This window comes from Crocodylus siamensis, chromosome 6 (assembly GCF_052110815.1).
Source record: "Crocodylus siamensis isolate JL-2025a chromosome 6, ASM5211081v1, whole genome shotgun sequence".
In the NCBI taxonomy this organism is placed as follows: Eukaryota; Metazoa; Chordata; order Crocodylia; family Crocodylidae; genus Crocodylus; species Crocodylus siamensis.
The window spans coordinates 30,669,278-30,696,474 of NC_143400.1; the positions used below are offsets into that span (position 1 = coordinate 30,669,278).

The 27,197-nt window shown below is 54.0% G+C and overlaps 1 protein-coding gene across 1 annotated transcript in view; it reads right to left on the reverse strand.

The window, feature by feature from the left end:
• Positions 1 to 22: 22 nt before the first annotated feature.
• The window catches only part of SLC4A5 (solute carrier family 4 member 5), an 89,434-nt gene continuing 62,259 nt past the window's right edge, over positions 23 to 27,197 (reverse strand). Inside the window, exons 16-29 of the mRNA XM_090052855.1 lie at positions 26,551 to 26,684; positions 25,922 to 26,193; positions 21,398 to 21,459; positions 18,274 to 18,474; positions 17,233 to 17,346; positions 16,097 to 16,210; positions 15,326 to 15,487; positions 13,388 to 13,566; positions 11,757 to 11,829; positions 10,887 to 10,955; positions 9,392 to 9,565; positions 8,454 to 8,615; positions 6,953 to 7,020; positions 23 to 3,968 (exon numbers count right to left, since the gene is read on the reverse strand). Coding sequence (XP_089908981.1) covers positions 3,803 to 3,968; positions 6,953 to 7,020; positions 8,454 to 8,615; positions 9,392 to 9,565; positions 10,887 to 10,955; positions 11,757 to 11,829; positions 13,388 to 13,566; positions 15,326 to 15,487; positions 16,097 to 16,210; positions 17,233 to 17,346; positions 18,274 to 18,474; positions 21,398 to 21,459; positions 25,922 to 26,193; positions 26,551 to 26,684 — 1,950 coding nt within the window. The 3' untranslated portion in view covers positions 23 to 3,802. The remainder of the gene's footprint in view (positions 3,969 to 6,952; positions 7,021 to 8,453; positions 8,616 to 9,391; positions 9,566 to 10,886; positions 10,956 to 11,756; positions 11,830 to 13,387; positions 13,567 to 15,325; positions 15,488 to 16,096; positions 16,211 to 17,232; positions 17,347 to 18,273; positions 18,475 to 21,397; positions 21,460 to 25,921; positions 26,194 to 26,550; positions 26,685 to 27,197) is intronic.

The window sequence follows — 27,197 nt, forward strand, 5'->3', positions numbered from 1 at the left end:
GGATGGGGTCCTGTCGCACTTTAGGGAAATGCCACATGTTCTGCTTGACAGTGTGGTACAACCTGGCCTCCTTCAGCCATGGGTTTGTGCTGCAGCAGCTGTCTTGGAAATGAGGGGCTGTGAGACACAATTCTCCTATTTCTCTGGGCATTACCTAGACATGCGTGTAGCTGATTTAAAATGGCAGGTGTCTCAAACACCACAACAGCTATCTCCTTTACTGTCCTGCAGCCTCTGCCTCATGCAGGCTATGATGTGGACACAGGGTTGAGGTGTGTTTCTAAATACTTTCTATACCAAGGTGTTGGGTCTAAAAGAAACAGCCTACCCTTAGAAGAGGCTAGATGCTCCAACTCTGGGGCCTACACAGCCAGGGGACATTGGGCTTTGTCAGCAGCATGAGAGGCTGGCTGTGCCTTCAGCAGGGGAGAGCTGGTCTCATGGGCAGCAGTTCAGCACTGAACTCAGATGTGCATGATTACCACTGGAAAAATGCTATCATTTCCCTCATTACCCTTTTCCCATCAGACTTAAGAATAAGGGCCCCTTTTTCATCCCAGTAGATGTTCTGACTGGCATGTTTAGGCACTGAATGAAACGGGGGTGCTCTGACTGTGACAGTACATATAGATGAGAATTTACACAGGCTTTATTGGTGTTGTGTTAATGACAAATACCAAACAGCTAAGCAGAAGCACAGCAGGCCCTTAAATTGTTATTCCTCGCACTTTGCCCTTTCTGTATTTCCTAAGGGCAAAAGAAACTGGAAAATGCAAGAAGCCTCTGTGCTACCACAACTCAAAATCTTCAGGTTAACTGTCATGCCTTCTCTTGGGCTATGTGAAATACTGTACATGACGGTCCTGGTGCCCATAGCTACCGCAAATAAAAATACATGCAAGTCTATCATACCATGGCTCATCTAGCACAGACAAGATGGGCCCACACTGAGATGTACATGGGCTGCAGTCCAAGTTCTGCTAGTTATTGCTTGTACAGGTAGAGCCAAGTGGTTGTTGCTTTAATGTCCAGGCCTGGACTCGTGCTTTGTTTTTTCTTATTCTCACATTTGAGCACCCTCTGGTTAGGCAGTGAGACGAGACCGGTACTCTGAATAGGAAATCAGATTCTGGTTTTCTTTTGCTCATCTGGCCTCAGTGTTTCTTGTGCTGAGGTCAACTGCTGCTGTACTCAGCCAGTTGTCCTGGTACCCCAGGAGCTACTTGTGTATCTGTTTTCTACCAATCTGCCCTTAATGGCACATCCCTGGCATGACTCCAAGGCACAACACAGAGACCAGACACAAACTATTCATGTGCATTGCTTGGTGCCATGCTCAAATGCCACCTTAGCAGTTTTCTTTTGCCTGAGGGACTTTATTTTGACTTAAGGAAGTGTAATCGCCCACATCCAAGGCTATCTATTGATGTTTTTGCTCTCATAAAAGACAGAGGGGAGGGTGGGGGGAGACTAACAAAACACTCTCCATTTTTCCAGGTACAGCATACCAAGGCCACATGGCATCCATTGTCAGCACTGAGTGGCCTTACCTAGTGACTGAGTCTACAAAGTATTTACACAGATCCCTGATATTCAGTAGGGCAGAAGGGCTTGCCACACTCTGGCGGTTGAGGACCTGAGCTCTCCTGTGAGGCTTACCACGGGCAGCTGCATCAAGATGCCAGCTCTACCCTGCCTTCGGCTGACCTAACGAACAAGCTTCCACCCTTAGGTGGAAGTCACTGCTACGGTGGAGGACACCAGCCCACGCATCTGCGCGTGCCATAAACTGACATCTGGCCTGTTGCACTGAGGTACGTACATACTAGGGAGGTTGATACTGCATTTGCAGAGCTGGTTTTGACCCCCCACACTTTGTAACACTTGATAGCACTACTGAAGGTCTAGGACCCTGCTGAGGGGCACGCGTTTACAGCAAGACAATTAACACCCACCTGGAGAAGCCTCAGTCACCAGCCAGAAGCCTGGCTTTATGCAACCGCACTTCTCCAAGCAAGAAAACAAATGCTGTTCAAAGGAGGACGTTTTGAACTGGTGTGACAACCGCTCGGGAGCCAGCTTTCCCTGCTGGCCTGACACCTTGCAAGTGCAAAAGGTTAAGAACCACTTCCCCTGGCCAGCATGTGCTTTGGTACCTCTGTGGGCCTCTTCCAGAGTGAGGGAGAACCACTCTGCTCACATGGACAGTTGGATGACTCCTCTGGATAGGATGGGGAGGCAAGGGCAACATCCCCACGCAAACTGGTGAGGACCGAGTGTTTTGTGGGTGGGCTGCTCATCAGGGGACAGCTGCACAAAGCACATGGCCCCAGGTTCTCTTCTTACAAAGGCTGCGCTGCTTTGGGTGCATGGGTTTATATTCTAGCAACACCCCAGACCATGCTTCCCAGCTTGACTGTTGCTGCTGTTGTCTGCTAGCTGGCCTGCTGTTCTGGGCACTTGCCCTGTTACAGGCTTCAATATCACACACTAAGCTTCAGGGGCAGGTGCCCATACTTGTGGACCGGGACAGCCAGTTTTCCACCGTCGCTGGTGCCTTCCTTCCAAGAGCCCCTGGCATACCCCCAAGGTCAAGTTTCGTATCCCTTTCCAGATCACTCCTGCCTGTGGATGGGAATGTACCTCAGTCTTTCTCACCTCTATACCTAGAATTTAGACACCTGTGCTGTTGACTCGCGCATTTCGCAGCCAGTCAATGAGTGCTTCTTACCTTCTCCGTGTAGCCACCAGGAACACCATGCCGCACGGTCCTTTCAAGGGAGACTGCTAGTGGATCAGCATGTGTGCTGGCTGCCAGGGAAAGACGAGCCCTTTTGTTGTTACCAGCGGGACTCTTTCTGCGGCTTGACTTGAAGTGGATGGAGGGGGCATGCTGCTAGGGCTGCAGCTGAGGACTTGCTGTCTTGTGTGAGCTCCTCCAACCAGACCTGGCGGGACAACTGGCTGCTTTGCAGGCTTCCATCGCTAGCACAGCCCATTAGAGCAAGGAGTACGCTCACCTGGATCGGCTTGTACCCACCCACCTATACCTGCTTGGTATGGGGGAGGAGGTGGACCTTGGCACAGCCCTGGCCCTTTACACCCCTCCAGCTGCTCTGCAGGGACACAGTATGTTCCTCTGCAGAGCAGAAACTCCTTCCTCCGCTGGCCGGGGCCTACAGCTGCATTGTTTGGAGCTGGCTGGAAGGGCTTCTCCGGGGAACAGGATTCCCCAGGCAGGGAATTGCCCTCACTCAGCTTGGGCCTGGGTTCCTGCGGGGTGCTGTGGGGAGCACAAAGCAGACCCTGCCACATGCCGCGTTTCAGATCCCTGAGCCCCCTCCTCAGATGCCTTGTGGGGAGCATGCCTCGACAGCTCCAAACCCTGCCCTCGGGAGCCTTGAGTTACTGGGGATGTGGACTAAAAGCATCCCGAGAGGAGAGCAGGTGGGAGGCCTGTTGGATCGACAGAGGGTCCTGGAAGAGCAGCCGCCATTTGGAGCCGAGGCTTCCCGAATCCAAACACCCTCAGATGGACCCTCCTGTCTTTGGCGCCTTCATCCAGATGTCAGCAGCTGCCCGGGGATTGCAGGGGGACTGCAGCCCCACGGTCCTGTGGTGTCCTATGTCCTCAGGTGCTGCTCCCACCCGCCCGGCATGGGTTGGAGACTGCACTTCTAATCGCTTATGCTAAAAGCCACGGGAGGGGCGTGCCTCTGGGCCCCTCCTCTCAGTCTGTCCCGTAGAAAAATATGCTCATTTTGGTCTTTACATAGAATTGCCAGGCCAGTGCTGCCAGGGACTATAGCGTGGTCTCGCTGCCCATGTCCCGGGGAGGCTTCTCGGGGTCAGTGTCTTCCGAGTCTGACTCCATCTCGATCTTCACCTGGGGCACGGTGCAGATCGGGGTCCGTGCATAGCTGAAAGCAGGGGAGGACGGGCAGGAGATCTTCAGGTGCAGCGTGATGCTGGAAGGCAAGACAGCACAAGGGGGTTAGGGCACATCCTGGCAGGTCACCCTTTCCTCTAGCAGCGGCCAGGACCTCTCAGCTTCTACATGGTGACAGCATCGTGCCCTGTCTAGGATGCTACTATCCCTACATCCCCCAAACACAGGCGTATGCTCGCAGAACTGCCCTTTGGCTGTTGCCCACAGTCTCAGCGTCCCTGAGACCAGCTTGAGTTCGGACCAAAGAGCGCTGAAGGAGGACCCAGCTAGGACATGCTGCCAACAACCCATCAAACCATCCCTGTCCCCGGGAACATGGGGACACACGTGAGGATGGAAGGAAACTCCTCTGCACCAGAAGTTTACTAAGCCAGGGGCCCCCAAGGAGAGGCAGGCTGTCACTACTGCCTCATAGATCCTGGCACGAAAGAGGAGCAGCCCCTTTGAGCATCGAGCCAGACCTCGCAGGCTGCCAACTTCCAGCCAGGGACATTGCACCCCTGGCAGCTGGCTGTCTCCTCTGCCAGTGTGCAATTTTTCCCTAGAGTGTATTTCTCAGAGTGTGGCTCACCCTAGTGACAAATGGCCTGGGCGCTGGGCCTCTCCGATCCCATGCTGGCAGGTTTCTCAGCCCACACCTTCCCTCTCACAATTCCTTTCCCTTCCTCCTAGTCACGCGGCCTCTGTTGCCTTGAAAAAGCTGCCATACAACAGGAATGCTCCTTTTAGGTTCACATCTAAGCATGTGGGGCTGCGGGGGATTTTCACCCGGTATTTCTTCCTCTCCAGGCCGCTTCCCCAGGTCAGCTGCCACTGTCTGGTGAGGCTAGATGTCTTGCCTGCCCTCGACTGCCAGCAGTGCCGTGACTGACACAACCACTGACAGGGCTAGTCAACAGAGCTCGTGGGAACCTTGCTGCAGTCACTCATGTGTCCCCACTGGGATCCCATGATTTCAAGGGACCTGGGGCATTCCTGGGGCATTTCATGCCCTGCGGGGCAGTGGCGACAACATTACGGGAGGGCTGGCAGCAGGATCTGAAGTGAGGCGCCCCTCCACGTGCCCCTTTGGAACAGGTCCCCTGCAAGTCACCGCTCACACATAGCGTGGCCCAAGCCTGCACCGCACACACATACAGAGTCCGGGGCACCCCCCAACGCAGATGGCAGCAGTGCCACAGGGAGACAGGCCTCTTCCCCTCGTGTGCAGCACTGCGTGACTGGCTCCTTCCTCATCCTCCTTTCCAAAACCAAAGGGTGAGTCAGGACCAGGCCAGTCAGGACTGAGGGGATACCTGAGCTCGATGGAGGGGGCCTGGACTGCGAGAGCAGAAGATCCTACAGTCGTTGTGTGCAAGTCTCAGAACTCAGGGCAAAGGCAGCACGAGGCTTGCGTCCTCGCGTTGGAATAGGCACAGCTTCCAGACAGCTGGGATCAACGGGAGCAGGCCCCGGTGCCCTGTTTGGGTCATGCCGCAACTCCCCTGCCCTTAGCACCTGTTGGGGTGGGGGTAGGGATAGGAAGGGGGGGCGGGAAAGCTGTCTGATATGGACATCCCATCCCTTTCCCAGCCTACGAGTGCATCTGGCCTCCAGCAGGTCCCTTGCACCAGTCCTTTCCACCCTGGGTTCAGGCTGGCTTCTGGTTTCCATGCCCTGGTTCTTTGTGATGTGACGCTGGTGCCCTCTAGTGCCCACTACAACTTTTTGGCAATTTAGCTGGTCTAATAAAAGGTATTATCTCTGAACCAAGTGCTTTAGAGTTTTGCATTACCTGCAGTAAGCACTAACTGGTCACATTTTTGGTACTGCCAGGCGACCCCACGCTCTCCCCTGTGTGGCTCCTGGCACACAGGCTTCCTTTTCTGTAATCACATTGCTCCCAGGGCCATTTCCCCACCTGGGCTCTCCCTAGGACAGTGACAAGTCCAACACCAGAGAGAACAGCTACGAGCCAGGAAGTAGTCAGTTTGCAAAGCTCCTTGCACCACTTGACCAGCAGCCCCCCTTGTGCTGCCACCTCAGCTCCATTTCCAGCCAACGTGCCAGCCCATGCAATCACCTAGCATGCCTGGGGACTGCATGGCTCTGTGCTGAGAGAACAGCTGCTTGGCCTGCCCCCCGTGCGCACAGGACCATCAGTCTTGGCTCACTCTGCAGCCACTTGGGCCCAGTCATTATAAATCCTCTAAGAATCGCAGCCCTTTAGAGCCCAGACTGCCCCCTAGGACAATGCTTTCCCCAGCCCTGGTTTCATCTCTCAAGCTTGAGGGTGATCACAGATTCATAGAGAAGTGGGACTGGAAGCGACCTCTGGAGGTCACATGTAGTCCAACTCCCTGCCCAGGGCAGGATCGGCCCTGTCCAAACCACCCCAGACAAACTATCTACACTCTACACAAGACGACTGTGTGTCCTGACACAACGCACCTAACACCAGAGCCTGCTACAAGTAGAGCAGGGGGGCCATGGCAGCCAACATCCTGCCTCCATGAAAAGTTATCCATACACACTCAAGGGATTGCAGGTAGAGGGCCATGCCCCCTGCTACAGAGGAAGGAGAAACCCACCCCTAGTCCATCCCAACCTGACCGGGGGTAAAATTCCTTCCTGACCCCAAACATGATATCAGTCTGACCCTGAGCGGAGGGCAAGGCCCTCCAGCCAGGAACCTCCGGCCTGGGGCCTGCCCCTGCCCTGCAGAAACCAGCCCCTGCTCCCGTTGGGTGGTGTTCACCCCCCCGCCCCTCCCCCGTGAGGTAGCAGTGTGGCCACAATGCTAGAGAAGGACGAATCCCACCCACACAGCCCAGGGTTGGACTTTAAGCTTCAGTGCTGTTTCCAAACCTTCAAGCACAGCCTGTCTGGATGTACCCTGAGCCATGCCTTCCCCTCCTGGGGGGGTCCATGCCCTCCCGCCGCCACGAAGGCACCCAACACCTACAGACTGGGGGCTCTATGCCCTTGGGAGAGATTACCCACTTCTGTCCCACATCCTTTTACCTGCGATCCAGGTCCGAGCCATTGGGAGAGCAGTCGGACCGCAGCGCTCCGGCAGAAGGACCTTTTTCCTGGAGAAAAACACAGGCAAGTGAACCTCCCCCAGGAGGAGAAAGGCAGCACAGCAAAGCAATTCCCCAGGGCCCTTGCATTCAGAGCGACTTGCACAGCACAGCTGGCCCATCCAGCCTGGGCACCGTAGACTTTCCAGCTTGGTTGCAGCCTCCCCACTGAAATGCCGTGACCCAGCTGGGACATCTCTCTCTACCTATGTGCTAGTGAAAAACCACACTGGATGCAATATGCTCCAGAAAGCCCAGGACCACCGCCTTCCAGCAGGTCGCCGTCCCGAGGCATGAGTGGGAATGGCCCACCCAACTCCACATTACCCGTCCGGCTCCTTGGCACCTTACGGACAGTCTCCTCTCAACTCTCAGAAAGGAAAAAACGCAGCATCTAAGAGCTCTGCTGCCTTCCAGCTCCTGGGAGACTTTTGCTGCACCCAAGGACATTTTGCCTCACTAGTCACGGCTGCCCTTTTCAGCTGCGGGAGCCTTCACGAGAAGCACTGACGCGTGCATTTAGGACCCCCCATGTGACTGCCTATTTGCACAGGCACCCACCACCTCCGGCTCTCAGGGATCCCGGTGAGACTTCAGGGCACTCTGAATACTTTAGAGTGATTCGCTGAGGATTTTGGGGTCCTAGCCTTTGGTGCCCAGGCTGGATACTTTTCACACTGAGGTTCAAAAATTTGAAGCAGCTCTCAAGAAAGGAACAAGAAAAAGGACTTCATCTCTGGAGCCGAGTGCAGTGGACACCACTGGGGGCTCCACCATATTCTGCCAACCACTCCCCGCTTTCAAAACTGCCGACATAATTTATGCACTGACACCCCCCTGGTCCCTCCTTGGGCACTTTTGGCCATTTTGCCCAGCCTGTTTATAAGCAAACCATGAGCCTATCGAGGCCCATGGCAAAGCTCTTGCTGTGTTCAACAGGAGCCGGATTCCTGCCCTGTTTTTCCCACAAACACACAGGGTTCAGGAGGACACGTCACTCCTCCCAAATGTTTTGCAGGGTAGCAACAAATTCCCCCACTTCAAGGCAGGCTTTCCTTCCTTTGGGACAGGGCTCAACACTTCTAACACTGGTGACAACCTCCACCGGTTGGTAACACCTTGGCATCCTAGTCTGCATGGGCCACCTCCACACCAGTCCCCTTCAGCTGAGAGGCCCTAACACCCACCCCCAAGCTGAGGACCAGACCACTCTGCTTTTGCACCACTTGCAATAGCTACAGCACCCTTCTGCCTCAAATGCGCAGCCACGCGGACAGAGCCGCACTTCGCGACAGACCCGCCGTGACAGAGAGACCCCCAAGGCCCTCCTGAGAAATGTGCCTGGCGTGCACAGGGTGTATCCCCTCCCTTTGAGCACATAGCTGGGAAGCCCTGACCCTAACAGGCCACGAAACCCCCTGGCTCTTCCACTGTGGGCCCACCTCATCTTCACTGCTGTCCTCCCCTCGGTTTCCTTTTTTCTTCTTCTTCTTGTCATCCTCCTTCTTCTTCTCTTTCTCGGGAATGATGTTGTCGATCCAGGCTAGGTCATGCTGGGAAAAGACAAAGTCCAGCATCTTCCTCACCAAGATTAGGGCCAAAATCTGCGGTGGAAAAAGGGGAAGAGAGAGTCACCCTGATGTGGGCAGCCAGGTTTCTGTGCTGCAGGCTTCCCCGGAGGAAAACTGGCCAGTTTTCACCTTGAGTTACACCACAAAAAGGCTGTGACCCCTGGTTCCTGGAGCCGGGAGGGGCAGACACCCCAATAACCAGTGACAGGCTATGGCAGCCCGGTCTGAGGATGCTGAGAGAAGTCAAACCCACCCAAGGGGGCTCCATGGCCATCTCTGAGGCCTTCAGAGAAGACGCAGCTGCTCCGGTTGTTACCAGACCAGATTACGCCCACCGCACGCACATGTACAGACGTGCACATGCATGCACGCACACACACGCACACCAACCTTCCTAGTCTTTCACCTATGCCGAAGTCTGGCGAGCTGATCTGAGGGCTTTGATCTGACCCCAGGGACTTCAGTTTTCTTTCAGACCTCTGACTTACACATCTCCCCCATGGTTTTTATTGAAAACGGGTCCTCTCAGATGCAGACTGGAGGGTACCAACACCATCTGAGTGCTGTCTCTGAGAGGAACACGGACTTCAGGAGGGACCAGGAGGCCTCCCGACCACAGCCCCACCACCTCAGGTCTTGCAGCTCTTCATTAAAGGCCAAGTTAAATTGCCTCATGATGAGGGCCACCTCCTGAGGAGGAGGACATCAAAGACAGACGGGGGGCAGGAAGGGGATGTGCATGCAGACTCCTGCTGCTTCTGCCTCTCCAGGCCTGCCCTGGGAGCCAGCAGCGAGTGGGAGGGCCCTACCATGACAGGAAAGATGATGGCCACCACGGTGGACTTGAGGATCCAGAGGACGGTGAGGCAGATGATCTGCACCAGAGTGAAGAGGTGGATCCGCCGCAGGGGCACGTGGCGGAGGAAGACATAGTCGGGCTGGTGCTTGGCCGGCATCAGGAAGAGCTTGCAGCGATCCCAGAACTGCAGGGGAACAGACAGGCGTTATCCCGGGGAAAGCCTGGGTCTGGCAGGGATGCCACACAAACAGAGACCGGGCAGCTGAGCTACTACTGAGGATCATCACGACCCACCCCAGGGTGAGGGGAGCCTCAGGCATCTGCTGATGACCCTAGGGATCAGGACAGACACCTCCTTCGGCCAAACACACGACTGCCCTGCTGACCACGGGGGGTGCGGATGGGCCAGCTTGCCCTATGGTGGATGCCTTACTTGTGGGGTCCAGATGGAGGTGGAAGCTGGACCCGCAGTGGACTCCTGTCCCCCTCCACGCACAAGGCATTTGGCAGAGCAGCATGCTCAGCTGCGGGTCCTTCCACACCAGCCCCCATGTGCGGATTTGTGCTCCCAAGAGCCACAGCTGCTGCACCTGCCTCGACCCAGCCCCTACGGCTCCAGTCTAATGCCCACCATACCTGTTTTTACCCTGAGCCCCACCTTGCTCTCCATTCCCAAACAGGCCACGGGAATGGCCAGGGGCATTACACCCAGTGCTTCGACTGCTGCAATGACCGAGGCCCAATTTCCCCCTACTTTTCCTTCATCCCTGGGGGATCAGAGCCTGGAACAAGAGCTGGGGGACAAGAGCTGGAAAAGTTGCACTCGGCTGCTAAGCTTTGCCTTGCCGCCAGACAGATGGCTGGGGGTTGTGGCCTCATAGGTACTGGCTGGTAGAAAGGGGCCAGTCGTGCACAGATCAGCTGGAGGGAGTTCCTTGTGAGGGGGATTGCCACCTTTGGTCCCCAGCCAGCTAAAGAGATGCAGACCAACATCTCGTAGCTATAGCAGCCATGGCCCGATTCAGCTTCAGCCTCTCTTCCCAGGCCTGGCTGGAAACCCCATGCCTGGCTGTGTCCATCTCCCTAGCACCTCAACAAGAAGCCCAGGGAAAGCTTTTTGAACCTCCACGGTAGGAGACAGCGATCCCACGCACTCTGCTGTGCTCCTGCCAGTCTGCTTTATGTGGAACAGGCTCCAGTACCATGGCGAGGGACAGGGGGGTGCTCCCCGAGACAGACGGGCAGTCAGACAGCAGTCCTGGTAGCACTACCCGCTTTCCTTGCAGAGCCCCGAGCCCCCGCTGGGCTCTCAAGCAGTGAATGGACCCAGAGAGGACCGGGGCCTGGACATCCATTCCCTTTCCACTGAAGCCCACTCCACACAACAACCAATAGGTTATTTCAGCTCCTGGGTTTCACAGGTGAGGGGCCCAAGGATGGCAACCACAACGGGAGCAAGGGCACGCGAAAGAATAAGCCATCAGTAAGCCAGGCGCAGCTCTTACCTGGATGCCATTGAGAGAGGCCACCCCCATGTACAGGAAGACGCCATACAGCACTGGCATTGGAATATACTGCGGGCACAAAGACACAGCGCTTAGCAGCCCCCGTGAGCCGAACCTCTAGCAACGCTTCTCCTCACTCACCTCTGGCACATTGCCATGCTTCCCCCAGCGGCAGGACCTTTTGCCACAGGTTGCCTGGGGCTCTGCAGGCCTGGACTTCAGGGGAACTGCCACTGAGTCAGGTTCGACTGTGCTTAGCATCGCTCACCTGGATCAAAACACTGGCTCAGGGCCTAGGAAGCCCTAATGCTTTGCAACTATCCAGTAAGCCTGGCCTGGAAGCCCCAGAAAGGCCGGCCTTCGGGCCCTTCAAACTACAACAAGCCTCCTGCTTTTTAAGACCTGGCTCTGCGAGCGTGAGTCCCAGCCCCGCTGTCACAACTGAGAGGGTGTCCTTCATGCACTCCAGTGACCAATGCCCACGCTTCGGAGCAGACCGTGGAGGGGTTGCAGGGCTCTGGGTGCCCCTGCGTTGTCACCCCACCACCATGCTTGGGATTAGAGGTTTTGTCATCCCCATGCATGGGCAGAGAGGGTGGACTTTAACAGAGACCTACAGCACCTTCACAGGAGAGGAGAGCACATCCTACCCTTCCTGCTACTGAGCCCAAGTGCAAGGCTCAGAGACTTGTGCCCTTTCCATCACCATTGTTATGCCAAGGGCAGATTAATAAGAGGTATCCCCTGTACTACACACCATGACTTAGCTGGGGCTGGTTCAGCCCAGCTCTGTTCCCTGCTCAACAAGCTCACAAGTACCCAGCCTGGCCGCCAGGTGCACGGCAATGCGGAGCAGGGCGTAAGTTTTACCTTCAGAATTGGAGCCAAGAAGACAGATATCCCGGTCAGGACAAAGACGATGATCCCAGTGACTCGCTGTTCCCTACCAAAGAGCAAGGAGAGAGAGGGAAATGGAGCCTCCATGGGAGACAGCCTTGTCTGCCCTGCGCTTCCCTGGTACAGTGCTACAGCCAACACGGGGCCACCTCTTACACACACCCCTACCTCACTGCTACAGAGCAATGCCCAGTCGCAGGGATGGACGGACACTCTCCGCTGTTCCACTTCTGTGACAACCATGCTCTCTGCTTCCCTCTGCTCCCTGCCGAACAGGCTCTCTGGGAAACACTGTTTTGCTTTCCACTGCAGCTCCATGTTGCTCTGCAACTCCAACCTCCCTCCCAGCCGGTTCTGCAGCACCAGCAAGGGTGTCTTGCCCTCGCTCAGTTCCTGTAGAGTCCCAGCTTGCAGATATTTGGGAGGGCCCCTGAGCTTCTCTAAAGTCATCACCTCACATAACTGGAGCCAGTTTCAAAGGCCTGCTCCTGCCCTGTAGGCAAGTGGGTGTCACAAGCTAAGAGCAACTCTAGCCACAGAGTGACCGACAGCCCCTTGGCATAATGCTTGGACTGCGAAAGTCACCAGGGCAGTGGAAAGTCTCCCTGGGGGAACTGCAAAGAGGCTTGGGGGCAGAGGGGGAATAGAGGCTCGGCATATTGTTCTGAGGACCCTTTTGCTGGGTCCCAGCCTTTTCTAGCTAGCTCTGTAGCACAATGCCATGACATGCTGGGCACGCTCTCCTATCTGGCAGAAGAAACACCATGACCACGATGGTGGCAGGGGAAACACCCTGACCAAGGTAATGCAATTAAAGAGGCACCGTGTAGTGGAGGATTGCACCTGGACAGGACTCCCTAAGACAGCCTCATAGTTAGCTTCCCACTGGCCAGCTTCCAGCGGGAGGATCTCAGCTACATGATGACTTTATGGAAATGGGCGACTCCTCCCAACTTGCTCCTGCAGCTATATGGCTGAGGGCAAGCCAAACTCAGGGGCACCTGAACCCCAAGCTTCCAGGTTTGGCCTGCATGTAGGATGCCTGCCAAAGGATTTGGAGGCATTTGAAACCCCAGGCAGGGGTGGAGGAAGCTTGCCGGTATTAGGGCTACATGTGGTTCTTGAATGACTCACAGATTTGGACTTGATTTGGCTTATTTGACTTTGGACATGAAACTTTTTCCTTAAAAAAATAAAAAAAATCAGCCTCGGGATCTACGTGACCTGCAGACTGCCAGACAGTGAGCACCCTTGGCTTTCCCCCTCCAAACCACAGCACCTGCACAAGCACCATATGACTGATGGGGACCTCTGCCGGTCCTCTGGTTCGACCCCGGCTTAAGCCAGCCCTCACCCTTGCATGACCCATCCCAGCAAATGCCTGCACTTAGACTTTGATCGCTAGAAACTGTGCAGCGATTCCAGGTATTTGCTCCACTGCCGACCCATCCTTGCTGTGAGAGAAACCCACCTAACAGCCACTCTGGGTCCTGCTCTGCCATTTAGGTCCATTCCTCCTTATCCTGGTCCTTATGACCACAGAAAGGGACAAGCCCGGATACCCGCAGTGCTGCTGTGGATCCCTTTCCAGCACAAGGCCTCACCTCACGCCAAGGAACTGCGGCTGCTCCCCTGGCGCGCTGGTCTCGGTCTCCATCTTCAGGCTGTCAATGTGCGCGATGGAAATGACAGTGGCCGCCACGTACCAGGGCAGCCCCATGAAGGAGCATATGGCCATCAGGATCCCGACCCAGAACAGGTCCAGGTGGTAGCCTGCTGCTTTCTGGAAGAGAGCATCCGGACGGGTCCAATTAGAAACAGCACGCCAGCTCCCATCCTCACTGCTGAAGCAGGGGAGCCATTTACAATGCCCACCATTACAGCTGGGATTTTTGACAGTAGCCCTAGTTAGCAGCATTGCCAGGTCTACAATATGAAATGATTGTATTGGAAGCTTAAAATTATCCCAATTGCTGAAAAAGTACCATATACCGTAAAAATGCAAATAAGTATGCAAATACCTATGCAAACAAGTCTTCTTTTTGTTTACTTTATACTGCTTACTGTTTAAGTCGGCAGGGAGCGAGAACTGGGCCATCAAAGTTGAAGCATTTCTTTATTTAGATGCAAGCAATCATAAGGAAGTGCTGACAGCAAATCCAAAGGTCAATTAAGGTTCCCTGAGAGTGACTTGGGTTTTGCATACGCTGCATCAATCAGCTGCCTCATAAACTATGGTGCATTTTGAACACTTTTACTGAACACGTGATCCTACATCATGCAAGGGTTGACATGATCATACAAATACGATAATTATTGTACACCTGGCAATGCTGCTAGGGCGGTCAGCAGGTGACTCCCTCCAAAGTCCAGGGGCGCTCGGGGTCCGATTCTCCTGAGTTTCTTAGCACAGCAGAGCGCGCAGAACCACAGCGAACAAGGTTCTCCCCAATCTGACCTTTGCTGCAGGGCTGATTTGCTCAGAAACAGGGAAATCCACTAGTTTTTCACCTCAAACCATAGCAGAGGAAAATGTCAGAGACTTGGGGAATCTTCTACCTGGGTTAGGGTGGCGGGGAATTGCTTCTGGACACTGTGCATTAGGGCCAGTTCATGCCCTACGACCAGGGGCCTCATAGCCCATCCGCACTTCATTTTCTTGATATCTACAGAGCTCATCTTTCTAGCCTTTAAGCCCTGATGGGAAGATCTGCACCACAAACAAAGCAGCCACCGTTTCCCAGCCTGGGATGCTGGGCAACCTCTCAGAATTATCCGGTCATAAGGCCTCACACATCATTTAATTGAGGAACTAATTAAAGCATGGATCTCACTGCACTCGGATGCGGTGGAGGCCGACAGTTCAGCTACATTCATAACGGGACAGGACACGTTCTTGGAGGAAAGGGGCCTTGGTAGCTATTGAACATGGCAGTGAGGGACATGGCCTCTGAATCAGGACATCCTAGAGCTTTGATGCTGGAGGCTGCAAGGGAGAGTGAAAGAGTGGAAAAAACCCTGCTCTTTCCCTTCCAGTATCCTCTCACTGCTACCGTGTGACACCGGAGACTGGACCAGACGGCCCTACGGTCTGACCCAGTACATGGCAATTCTTACGGTCTCGTGTTCTGATTACCCGTTGGTCACTACCACTGTCTTGGCTTCAACCCCACAAATTTTGCTGTCATTCCTTGTCCCAGGACTTGGGAGCTCTTTGTTTCCCAGGGCTTGCTTTGGAGGGCATCCCTGCCCCAGATGCATCAGACAAACTACTGTGCCTCTTTGGCAAACATTGCACAAGGCGGGCATTTGCTGCTGGGCAGAAAGGCAGCTACAGACCTCTGTAGCCCTGGAGTTTGCCAGCACTGTATTCTGACCCGGGTGCAACTGGTGTCTCCACCCTCCGCTACCCAGGCATAACTTCTCCCCCTGCCCAGGCACCGCATTGCCAGGGACCATGTCATTGCCCAGCTCCTGGCCATGCCTCGGCCCCACGAGAGGAAGAGCTTTGTGCCCACTCTGTGCCACTGCCCAAGCCGCACCCTCAGTTTATGCTCCTTCCGGTTGACAATGACGGCTGTGATCTGCTGGTCCATGAAGATCAGGATGGTGACCAGGAGAGCGGGGAGTGCGCTGGCCAAGTAGATCCACCATGGATTCTTGCCAAACGGGAACACAAACCACCCTCGGTCAAGGCGGGTGGGCTGAAAAGGCAACCATGACCAGGGTTAGGGCGGGCTTCCAGGTCGGACTATTTCAGCATCAGGAATGAGAACGGCGTGCAATCTGGCTATGCACGTGTGGCATCTCAGAGAGGTAGTCCACAGTGACCTTGGGCAAGAGTCAAACCACGCTCTATGCTCATGGCTTTGCACACAAGTTCCTGCCATCTTGTACCATGTTTGCTTTCCCCGGGTCTGAACGCCTCGGAGCCTGCGCCCACCCCTGAAGGTTTTAATTCTGGCTCTAACCCATTACCAGGAGGAGTTTTCCAGGCTGGAAATCTCCCATACAACCTTGTCTGTCCAATCAGATGGTGACATTCATGCCAAATTGCTACTAGCAGCTTGCTAGAGCTGGAGAGATTTCAGTACCTCTCCCCTCTGGCCCTGAATTTTTAGCACAAACCTAGTTCACACCTAGATTGGACCAACTAGCTTCTTCCAAAATGCAAGGACCCTCCTAGTCCATGGTCCTGGTGACAAGACCTGGCTCGAGACCGCGCCACTGCCCTCCCCAGCCAATAATTCATTCCTGTGCCATTACTTTCTAAGGGGTAGAGGTATTTCCAAAAGGCCATTTGTTTCTTTTACCTTAAAGTCCGTAGGCACTTGTAGTTTGGGTGTGTTCATTCCAAAATACAGATCGAGACCGACAAACATTAGTATGGACACAAAGATAGAGAAGTCACTGATAAGCTTACGAAGCTACAGAGAAAGAGTGGGAGACGTACGTCAAAAAGAAAAGGGAAGAAGAGCAGCACAGTCAGAATATTAATCAGAGAACGAAAAGATATTGTCTCAGACACTGCATTCACACACCTGAGAGTTAGTTTCTCAGAGCACCAAGATTGGTCATCGTTTGGTATCCTTTTGCACCCACGGGCTTTGCTTCAGCTCCCTAAGCCATCCTTGATAACCTTAAACCTGCCAGGTCCTCACAGGGTCCCTGTAACTGTGGTGTCTGGGCAGATTATACTCTTTAAGGCTGTTATTAAGCCTCCTGACCCCCGCCCTCACTCCATAATCACTGGACCATCCACACACAGTCATACAGTCCTGATTGCTCACTGCCTGCTCTCATTTATGTACAGCAACTGCCAGGAGATGCTCCTACTTCTGGAGGCATGACTGGACTGCCAGGCAAGACAGGCTTGGGAGAAACCTGCCAAGGATGGGACTGTTAGTAAATCAGACCGGCCAATGCTGAATGATAGTGTTCCTGCCTGTAAGTTGCCCCCATGTTTTCAGGTTTATTTTTAGGGGGGGAAAAATTCCTTCTCCCCTGAGTAGCCTTCACTACTGGGACTTTCTTGCCTTGACCAAATCACATAGTGCATAGGAGCACTGGATAATTACAGGCGAAACACACCCACAGTATGTAATGGAAACCGCTCCAAAAACAGTATCTCCTTCGGTATTTTGATGGTGTGCACAAAAATCCTATGTGTGTGCCATCCAGCTGTCCGGGACCTGATTATAAGTCACTGCAGTAGACAAGCCCAGTGATGTTTCTATGGTTTTTTAAATGGGGAGGCATGCATTCAGACCACTAATGTGGCTTGGAGATGCCCCTTCCCTTCTGCTTCTCCCAGGACTCTCAGACCTGAGACTTGACAGACAACATGCGTGCAGCAGCCGTGGGAAGGAGAGGTGTGAGCATTAGGTGGAAAGGAGCCGGACAGACACAGCTAGCAGAGGGAAGAGCTTTGAGACTGTGATATTCACACCTTAATTATACTGGGGACATGCAGCTTCGGGGTCTCCAGTCCAAAACAGGCGTCTATTCCACAGAACAGCAGGATGGAGAAGACAATAGAAAAGTCGGCAATGAAGGCCCTGACCTGGAGGCAGATGGGGATGGGAGGAAAAGGCCAGTTACAGGCTGGGCTGGGTGTATCTGACCATGCAGGCACATTAGGGATGACACGGGTCCTGCACAGAGGTATTTCTGCAACATCCAGGACACACCAGAGTCTGACACCCTTCTTCTGCTGGTGCGCTGCTACAGATTTAAAAAAACCCAACTCTTGCTTTGTAGCGGTGCCAGGAAGAGCACCTGTGTCAGCACCCCCGGCCGTTCTCCTGTGAGCCTTATCTGGAGTCGTGCAAACACATGAGACTCGCAGTGTTCGTTAGACAAAGGGCAGTTTCTCATCCTTCAGCTCAGAGGTGTCACCCAGGAACAGCTTACATTGTCTGACATTTCATGAGTCTGCCGGGACAATAACCCCACGTGGCTTCACTCAAACATTCATGCTGCTCACCATCCCCTGTGTGACTCATCCCAGACAGCTATGCCTTTCACCTCCCAAACATGGAAGGAAAGGCCCAGCCCAAGGGAAGTCCACTGATCAAATTTAGCAAGCAAAATGTGGGAACACACCTTGGGCTCTGGCCTTTGCATTCTCTACCTCTGGAGGCAGCTTGAGTTGAGCTGATTCTGTATGACCTATCGGGGTGTGTATGCATACAGCTGATGAAAATGGAGGCATGCATGAGCCCTGATGGATTTGGGGGTCAGGGTGGGGGAGGGAGGAGGTGACAAGTCCTGCATTGCATCCGTGCTGATGGAGCTTGACTCCTGCAGAACCTCCTCTCCTCCTGACTTTCATGGACATTTGCCATGAATGAAAGGTCGGCCACTGCAGGCTGGGTGCGCCCCGGGGAGATCTGCACTGACTCTGCTATCTCTGAGAGGAACAGCCTGGCCTTTCCTACCAACAACCAAAATTGTAGACAGCTCTCAGCAGCTTTTGTCTTTTCCTTACCTTGGTGGGAAAGTAGCGGCTGAACTTGAACTTCTTCAACGTTAGTGTCATGGAGTAGGTCCCAAAGAAGAGGATGAAGGACATGAGGGCCAGGTCGGGAACAAAGTTACAGGATTTCCCCACTAGACTGCCGCCGTACTTCAGGCATTCCTTCTTGCTCAGCTGGGTCCAGTCCAGAGCTGTCATATTAATAGTATTGTACTTGGAACGGATGTGTTGAGGAAAAGAAACCGACATAGCCATTAGTACAGGGAGTGGTACTTGGGGGCAGGCCAACGCAAGCACTCCTGTAGTGCTGCTTCTACCCACCACCACCATGCTGAGGACACTTATTATGTCTAGAGGACCTGAAGGGGCAATGAGCTCCATGTCATCTCTGCCTAGGTCCTTCAGCAGGCAGAAGGGCAACGGCAAAGGGAAGCCACTCTATCCCATCATACCGAAGCAAAACGGGCAAGTGGCTGATGCTGGCATGCTTCGGACTGCAGTGTAGACATCCCTTGGGAGTCTTCACAGCCAGGACAGCGATTGCTATCCCGTGCACTAGTTCAGCCACCTGCTCCACCATCCTGCTTCAGGTGGGCATTGCTGGGTTGACTCTAATAACCCCAGCTAGGCATGGACTTGGACTACGTGATGGGCGTCGTCTCTTCAGTCATGGATTAACAGACTCCTATGCCTTTCTGGCTAGGTAGCCTGAGCCTGGGTGCAGTGGGAAGGCACACTGTACTTATTTATTAATCTAGCAAACACCTCTAGTCTTCACCTGTCAGCAGCTGGTGCAACTCTGCCAGTTGCAACCTTGGCCCTGTTAGAAAGCAAACTCCTCCATTGAGGCAGACCACTTGGTGAGCTTTCAACCCCAGATGTGATGCCCTTGTGAAAACCCTGGCCCCAATTCTTAACAACAGTGACCCCGGCATCTATGGGCCATCTGGCTTCACCTGGGGCATTTGAATCCCTAGATCACTCCCAGCTTGATGCCTATCTCTAGGTCCATGGGCTGCTTTTGAGCCAGGAGAACCAGATAGGGACTCTGTGGATGGGGACACGTGGCGGGACAGAGGAAGGGCCAGTCTCATCCTCAATTCCCCTCTGCCTTGAGCCAGCAGCAGTGTCTGAAGACTCACTGGCTGTTTTCCTGACAGCATTTGTCAGGCACTTCTGATCCCTCTTGGAGCTGACTGCCAGAGGGAGGGAGAAGCCCTCTCTTCCCCTTAGCTGGTGCACGTTGCAGGAAAGGACGGCACCAAGAACGCTCATTGCTGCTCGCTGCTGTGCCATAGGCTGATTGTGGCATGTGGTCCTGATCATAAACAAAAGGCACAGCACAGCTCTGCATTTGCATGGCACTTTGCCGTTCTCCACGAGGGAAGCGGATCAGTACTGCAATCACCACCTGATAGAGGGGGACCTTGGAAGTCAGGCTCAAGACTTGCTGATCCCAGGCCTGAGCAAATCCCACTCCACTATGTGGCCCCACACCTTGATCCCTAGGCTCCAGCTCCAGGCTGGCAAGTACACAGAAAAACAATTATTAACCCACTCATGCCAAGTTTCCAACCCTGCCTGGTGATCTGGGAGGGAGGTTCCAATTCAGAGACCCTAAGTAGGCCTGTTGTTTGGGAAGTGCAGCGCATCTACCTCTGAAAGTCCAGCCCTGGGAAGGGACTCTAGCAGGACACCTTTTTCACTCCTTACTTGGGAAAGTGTGGGCCATGTTACTTATTTCATGTTCACCAAGATACAACTGCTATCAGTATCTGTCTGTCTGTCTTGTCTATCTGTCTACCTATCTATCCATCCATCCATCCATCTCTCCCTCTCTTTCCCACTAGCACCAGGGCAGGCAATTATTTGGGCTCATGGGCCACATAGGCAGTACTGGGGAGCAGTCACAGGCCAGTCAGCCTGGAGCCCACGTGCCACTGCCCACAGTGCAGAGCCCTAGCCCTGCCCTGTCCCGTTCCTTCTGGCTGCCACCACCACTGGCCCCAGCCCCATGGTACCGGTGGGGACACACATGCACAGCTCTGATACCAGCCCACCCTGTGCCCACTCTGGACTTGGCCCAGTGGAAAAGACCAGCTCAGGACTAGTCACAACCCACATGCACAGCCCTGACCTCGGCCTGCCCTGCTCCTGTCCTGGACTGCCTGCCCATGCTGAGCAGTGGTAGCAGCTGGACAGAGGCTGCTGCTAGGTCAGGGGAAAAGCCCCCACCCCTCCCACCACTGACGGGACCTTCTTGCTGCAGCCACCTGGAGCCTGTGCCCAGGCTGCCCTGCCACCCCTCTCTGCTGCCATCACTGCCACCCAGCAGTGCAGAAGAGCCACAGTGCAGCCCAGCCATGGGGTCTGGGCAGCTGCAGCTGCAACAAGAAGGACCCAGCAGCAGTGAATGGCAGGGGCTGATTTTACCCCACACCGAGCATCAGCTTCTGCTCAGCTTGGGGGGGTGAGTCTGGAACAGGTGCAGGAAGCCCAGGGTCAGGGATGTGCACATGGTTCCCGCCAGTACCATGGGGCTGGGGCCAGTGGCGGTAGCAGCCAGAAGGAGCCACTGCTACCTGGGTTGCCTAGAAAGGCAGTCCAGCTGTGGAGCCACCCCAGCCCTGCTTTGTGCCCAAGGGGCAGCAGGATGCGCCATGGGCCCAATGGCGCCTGGGCCAGGAGGGACCAATGGACCCACTGCAGGCCGGACAAAGTCCCTCTGTGGGGGGCCTTATTTTGCCCACCTCTGCTCTAGCTAATACTATTGCCACCTTATGGAGGGGGACCTTGGGAGAATCAGGCTCAAGACTCAATGATCCCAGTCTCAGCCTCATCCCACTGGACTACATGGGCCCAGCACCTGTAGCTAGCCAGATACAGTCTGCTCTCTTCTTAAACCCTTCCCTCTAGTCCAGGCTGCTGCTTCACACCTTTGGCCACCGAGATGCAATGGCAAATTGACCACCTTGGTGCATCAACTGATGGCTGCGGCTAGCCGCAGCTTTCCTGAAGGAGCAGTAAGTGATGGATTTCACTGGTAGGTCACACTGGGCCCCCTATTCAAAGCCAGGGCATCTAGCAGAGCTCCGCGTCCCTCCTCCCGGCATAGGCATTGAATAAAACTACTTACCATAGACATGTTAGTGTCGCTGGGTGACAGCGGGGCTGAAGCATTGAACAAGGTTGTATTCACTGCAGAAAAGGAGTTTGTTGTAAAAAAACACGTATCTTAAAAAGTAGCAAGGCTTCATCTGAAGGGACACGCCGTTTCAGCCTAGTGAGCCCTGGCAGTTCCGACAGACGCTGCCCTTCCGCTCCCCAGAGAGAGGAAAAGACACCTAAGAGCAATCCTCTGCAAGGACTTGCTAGCAGCACGGGGCTGTGGGCTGTTTTGAGAGCTCTGAGCAGCTACCTTGAGGGGAACAGATGTCAGGAAGGCCGGATGAGTGCATTGCTACACGCCTGCTGGGGGCCGGGGGGTGGGAGGCTCTAATGGAAACACCTGCCTCAACTGGAAGAGCAGACCACAGACTGCAGGGCTCTGGAGGGCTAGTCCTGGTTCTAACACCAGCAGCAACTTCTCCCTGATGAATATTATGGGTGGGCTCCCATTCAGACAACCCGACATCTCCTATGGGCAGACAGCCAAGAGTTGCATCACGCTGTGCTGCCACGAAACTGGTGGCATCTTCCCTTACCATCTGAGCATGGCTGAAGAGACACCAACTGCCCCAGCAATTTCTGTGACCATAAACTCATGTCAGGATGGAGGAACGGAGCCTGGAGTCTGCAGTATCTCTGGCCTCCCCATCCACTGACAGAGGGACCAAAGCCCCAGACTCCTGGGCTCTCTGCAGCTAGGACCTAGGCTGCTGCCTGATGTACTGTTACATCCGGCTCCTTCCCAGTGTCAAGTAACCGCTGCTATGAGTGAGTTTCCTTTCATCATAACCATACAATCCTGCTTACCACTGCTCCAAGGACCTTGTATTGACTGTGCAGTCCCTTCTGCTAAGACGTTGGGGACAGGGGATCATCATTTGCAAGGTCCACCTGAAAGAAGCCACCACTCTTGGGAGCAGGTCAGACCCCAGAGAGGATACCAGCGGCTCTCTCGTGTAGCAGAGCTCACGCTCATTCTTTGGAGGGCTCCTCTCCGGTCAGACCTGCTTGGCTCTGATGAGACCTCTCCCCCTGCTCCTGCCCTTCCCAGAATAAGAAGGACCCGTCTCTCTACGGAAGCTGTGCTCTGAGCATCGCCTCGTGTCCAAGGTGAGATTTCTCTTGCCCGGCCTGGACCCCTGGCCTCTAAACCCTGCCCAAATCTTTTGAGGAGGGAGAGGATGAATCACGAGAGAGAAAGTTGTCTCTCAGGGGAAACCTGAGTAAAAACCCCACAAGGCTCTCAAGCGTCTGCGGGGCCTTCTTCTGGAGGATCCTAACAGCCTGGAGCCGCTACTGATCTGTCACGAGTAGACAGTGAGCCACCAGTCTCTGCTGCTTGCCTATGGCCTCCTTCAGGATCTGTATGCAGAAGGATAACCTCATCTGAATGCACACCATGCATGCCTGCATCCAAGTTGACCTCCTGGCAGGCAAAGTCTTTAAAGTTTTGGGATGTCCTTTTGTCAACACCAGATTTTTGAGAAGCGGCCCAGCCTCAACACAGTCTGTCTCCCTTTCTGTGACAGACTCCAACGGGAAATTAAGGAGGGAGAAGCGACTGCTGGGTTAGAATCAGAGACCTCACTGCTACAAAACGCCACTCCGCTGCCCTAGTGAGAGGCTCAGGCCTGTTACCCTAGACTTGTGTGGTGTCAGGGTTGCCAGGAGTTTTTCTTGGGGGTTAGATTATGGATTTGTCTAAGGTGGTTTGGATAGAGGTGATCCTGCCTCAGGCAGGGGGCTGGATGGGTTGACCTCTCAAGGTCCCCTCCAGCCCCGCTTCTCTGTGATCCTATGACTTCTTTGGATGTTCACATGCAGAATGGAGCTTTTCCAGAACCAGACATAGTTGCGAGTACTACCGCTTTAAATTGCTCATGCCCCAACATAGAGCACGCTGTAGCATGTGCTGTATTTTTGACCACAAGGTCCATCAGCGCTTCACACAAATGGAGAGATTGGAGTAGAGCTAAGAGTAGGACACCTTAAAAAAATGGAAGAGTATCAAACATGAAATAAGTTGACCATTTATAGAGTGATACTCACTTGAGATTGAAAGCAGCCAAATAGATGTGTGCAGCAGGGACAAATATGGTACAAATCAGTTATAACAGTCAAAAGCCATTCCTGTTACACTACCAGAAAAAATATTAAGCACTCAATGGGCAATAACCATATGCTCTCAGTGTTCAGGAAATGCTCAGAGCGACCAGGGTGAAAGCTCAGGTCAAGGAAGGTTGCAGCTATAAGAGGGCTTTTGGAATTGCAATTCTACCATATGGAAAGAACGGAAAGTGGGTTTGCTTCAAATGAGGACACCATGTGTGCTTTGCCTTTGCTCAGCTGCTTGAAGCCAGCTGGGGAAGAGCAAGGCAGGCTAACCCCACTGTGTCCCAGAGGATGGGCCTCAAACTCAACTGCGGAGAAATCACGGAGGCGGTCGTTCCACCTCTGTGGGATAGACGATGCTGGCTAAACACAGCGGAGGACTCCAAGACATCCCAAAGCCATCTGGTGCTCAGGGATGGCCCCTTTGTGACCACACTCCCTTATGGAGCCCAGGTCTTGCTTTCACATACAACACAGCTCCAGAGAGTATATGATGGGGTGGCCAGAATTCCTTCTGAAAGTCCCCAAAAATCAGACAACTGATTCCCCTTGCCCCCAGTCCACTCCTGGATCCTGGGTGACCTGTGTGGAACCGGGGGGAACCCTCATGCCACATAGTCAGAAACCCAGTAACCCTGCGTCACTGTTGGCTCTCACTGTTGGGCGGTCCAGGGCCGCAGACATGAGCCGACCAAGGGAGAAGGAACCCGATCCTGATCCTATGCTTGTTCTAACCCAATGTTGCTCTGTACCAGTTGTTTATTCCCAACCAGAGGTGAGCTCATGCTAAGGCTTCGCACTTGATCAGACCAGGGTGTCCACAACCTTGCTGGACTGAGCCCTTAGATTCAACAAACAACTGCAGAGTTGTTAAAAAGGAGCATCAGTTCACCTGTCCCCTCCCTGATGCACCCAACACACACATTTTTGACCACCAGGACTCAACAGCAGACATAACCATTGATCTAACATCCCACATGTTATGTCTGGTGTAGGCCACTGTCAGGCACTGGTGTGCAATCACATATAGGCCAACTATGGCTATGGAGGCTACCAACATTGTTTCCCACACTTCTGTCTCCAGGGCGAGGGTTAGGTTGCAGTTCGTTTCCACCTCTTCCTTCCACCATCGTTCTTTTAAAACAAGAACGCCCAAAGGGCTCCCTTTTCCTTACAGCACTAGCACACCTGAGGGAAAACGTTTCCTACTCATGTGGCAAATAGCAAGGTCTTAGTTCCAAAGAGCGTAACGGGAACTCTGGAAAATTTGGACATGCGATTCAAGAGCCAATCTGGATAGGAATGACAAAATGTCAGTTCGATTTGGTGGGTTGGCTTGGGGTGGGCTAAAAGTGAGCCTGAATTACAGCCATGTCAGAGAAGAGTACATCTTGGCTCTGGAAAAATGCAGGTTGTGTCTCACCTTCCATCCTTTTGCTTTCCCTGGTCTACAACTTGTGTCACGTTGCTGTGGCAGACACTGGGCCTAGGCTGTAGGCAGCTGTTAGACACAGCAACACACAGCTCCCCACCCCTACACCAGCCTGTGTCTAAAAAGAGACCAAGGTGAGGGGGTAAAAAGGGCCAGGAGGAGGGATCACTCAGAAGGGTGTCTGAAAGCCACTGAACATCCCGCTAGAAACGTCATCCCACCTAACTGGAGAGGACAAATTCACCCTGGAACATGCATTTGTGAACCATCCTGCTCTGGCTGCAGGATGTTAAGTGAGGATGGCTTTCATGTCTCCTAGCTGTTGTTCCATGCTTGACCATCTATGGAGAAGGTCTTCTCTACGCTCTCATCTATCAGGGATGTTCTGGCTTGCTGGGAGATGCTGAGTAGTTTTCGGGAGCATGGCTATTTGTGTGGGGGGCTGGGTTAGAGCACATGATGTTGGGGGAGATGGCCTTCAAAAGAACCCCTACCTTAGAGAGCTACCTCTTTGGCGGACAGGTACAGACATGTGGTTAGAGGTCCTGAGCCCAGAGACACATGGGCCATATTATTGCGATCCCACTGTCATGGGAGAACGTCCTTTGGCTGAGATAACACCTAGCCCACAACAGCAGGAGATCCAGGCTGCTGTTATCTTTGCCTCCATTTTACAGAGGAGGAAACCAAGGGAGGTGAGCCCTTCAAGCCCAGATGTAGACGCCAGGTCTCCTGCCATCCAGCCCACATCTCATGCTACTGCCGTAATCCCCCAGTGGAAGCTCACAGCCCAGAATCAGATGCCCACGCATCCGGGTCCCAGTTGGCCCAGATCAGTCAGGAGGCCTCTCAAAACTCCTCCAGACCTCAGCCAGACCCCAGTGCGGGCAAAGCCCAGACCGTGTCCTCACGCAACACTCAGCAGGGAATAATAAGACTCGTGCTCACCTTGGTCAGGAGCGATGCACTCGCACTTGTACATGGTGATGTAGTCCGGCCTGAAGTCTGAATTGATGGGGTAATAGTTGAAGGCTCCGATCATCTTCTTGATGGCGTCGTAGATGAAGATGAAGCTGATGAGGGTGGAGAAGCCCTCCTCAGTGAAGCGTGTGACGTACTTTATAATGAAGCTGGCATCAGTGGCCACCAGAATAAGGCACTGCAGGGCGGAGTGGAGGCCGATCCACAGGCGAAACTCCATGTAGTCGATGCTGTTGCCTCTGTAATGGGGCACACCCAAAGGGCATCACACAACAACAGGGTTGGCCCGTTCCAACAGTGCAGGGAGACCAAGGCCCAGGGAAAGGTGTCACCGTACGGGAACGGAGGAAGAGCCCTCACAATTATCCAGTTAATGGTTTTCCTAAAGCCCTCACTTCCCCATGCTCCCATGCTCATAGACCCACCATGACAGAGAACAGGTTTTTAGCCTCTCTGTCTAGGGCAGCAACCCAGACCCAGAGCCCATCAGGCTCAGATGCACAAGGATTTTTAGGCCTTCAGGGTTGGGACTCCCTCCACCCCCCTGGGCATGGAGGCAGGCTGGGCTGGGAGGCTGGGTCCATCCCTTCACCTACTTGCTGAAATCGAAGAGGAGCTTCTCGAATATGAGAATGGGTCCTGTGCTGCTCAGGATGATGAGTGGCTGCCCGGCAAAGAAACAGAACACTGAGCCCGCCATTGCCGTGCCGAGGAAGCTCTCCATGACACCCTGGAGAAGGAGAGGGGCCAAAGTCTCAATGTAGGGATGAGAGATGGGTGAGCTGGGCTGCCCCCTCACACAAGGGACCATGGGTGGTGGCCAGACTGCAGGAGTGCTGAGAACAGGGCACAGCGATGGGTGCCAGCTCTCTCACCTGTCCTCCCTCTCTGTGGTACAGATCATTAATCCCTTCCCTCCACCTTGTCTCCTCCAGACAGAGGCCAGTGGGTTGGGGTTGCATGGGGAAGAGGTGAATTAAGGCCTGGGTGTCTTACAGGCCTTTCAAGGACTCTGTTGTGTATAGGCACATGCTAAAAGGCAATAAGGGCACTAATTTGGGCTGCGGGGGGAGAAGTTGGGATACTTCTCGGGCTCAGATTTGGAGGGAATGTGTCTTCCCATCAAGGGTTAGGATCTGCTCTTGGCTGAGCAGGGGCAGTTCACAGAGAAGGAGCAGGAAGGACTTTTTTCAGGGCAGCTGGGCAGGCATGTAGCCAGTGTGGCAAAATGCCATCTTGGTCT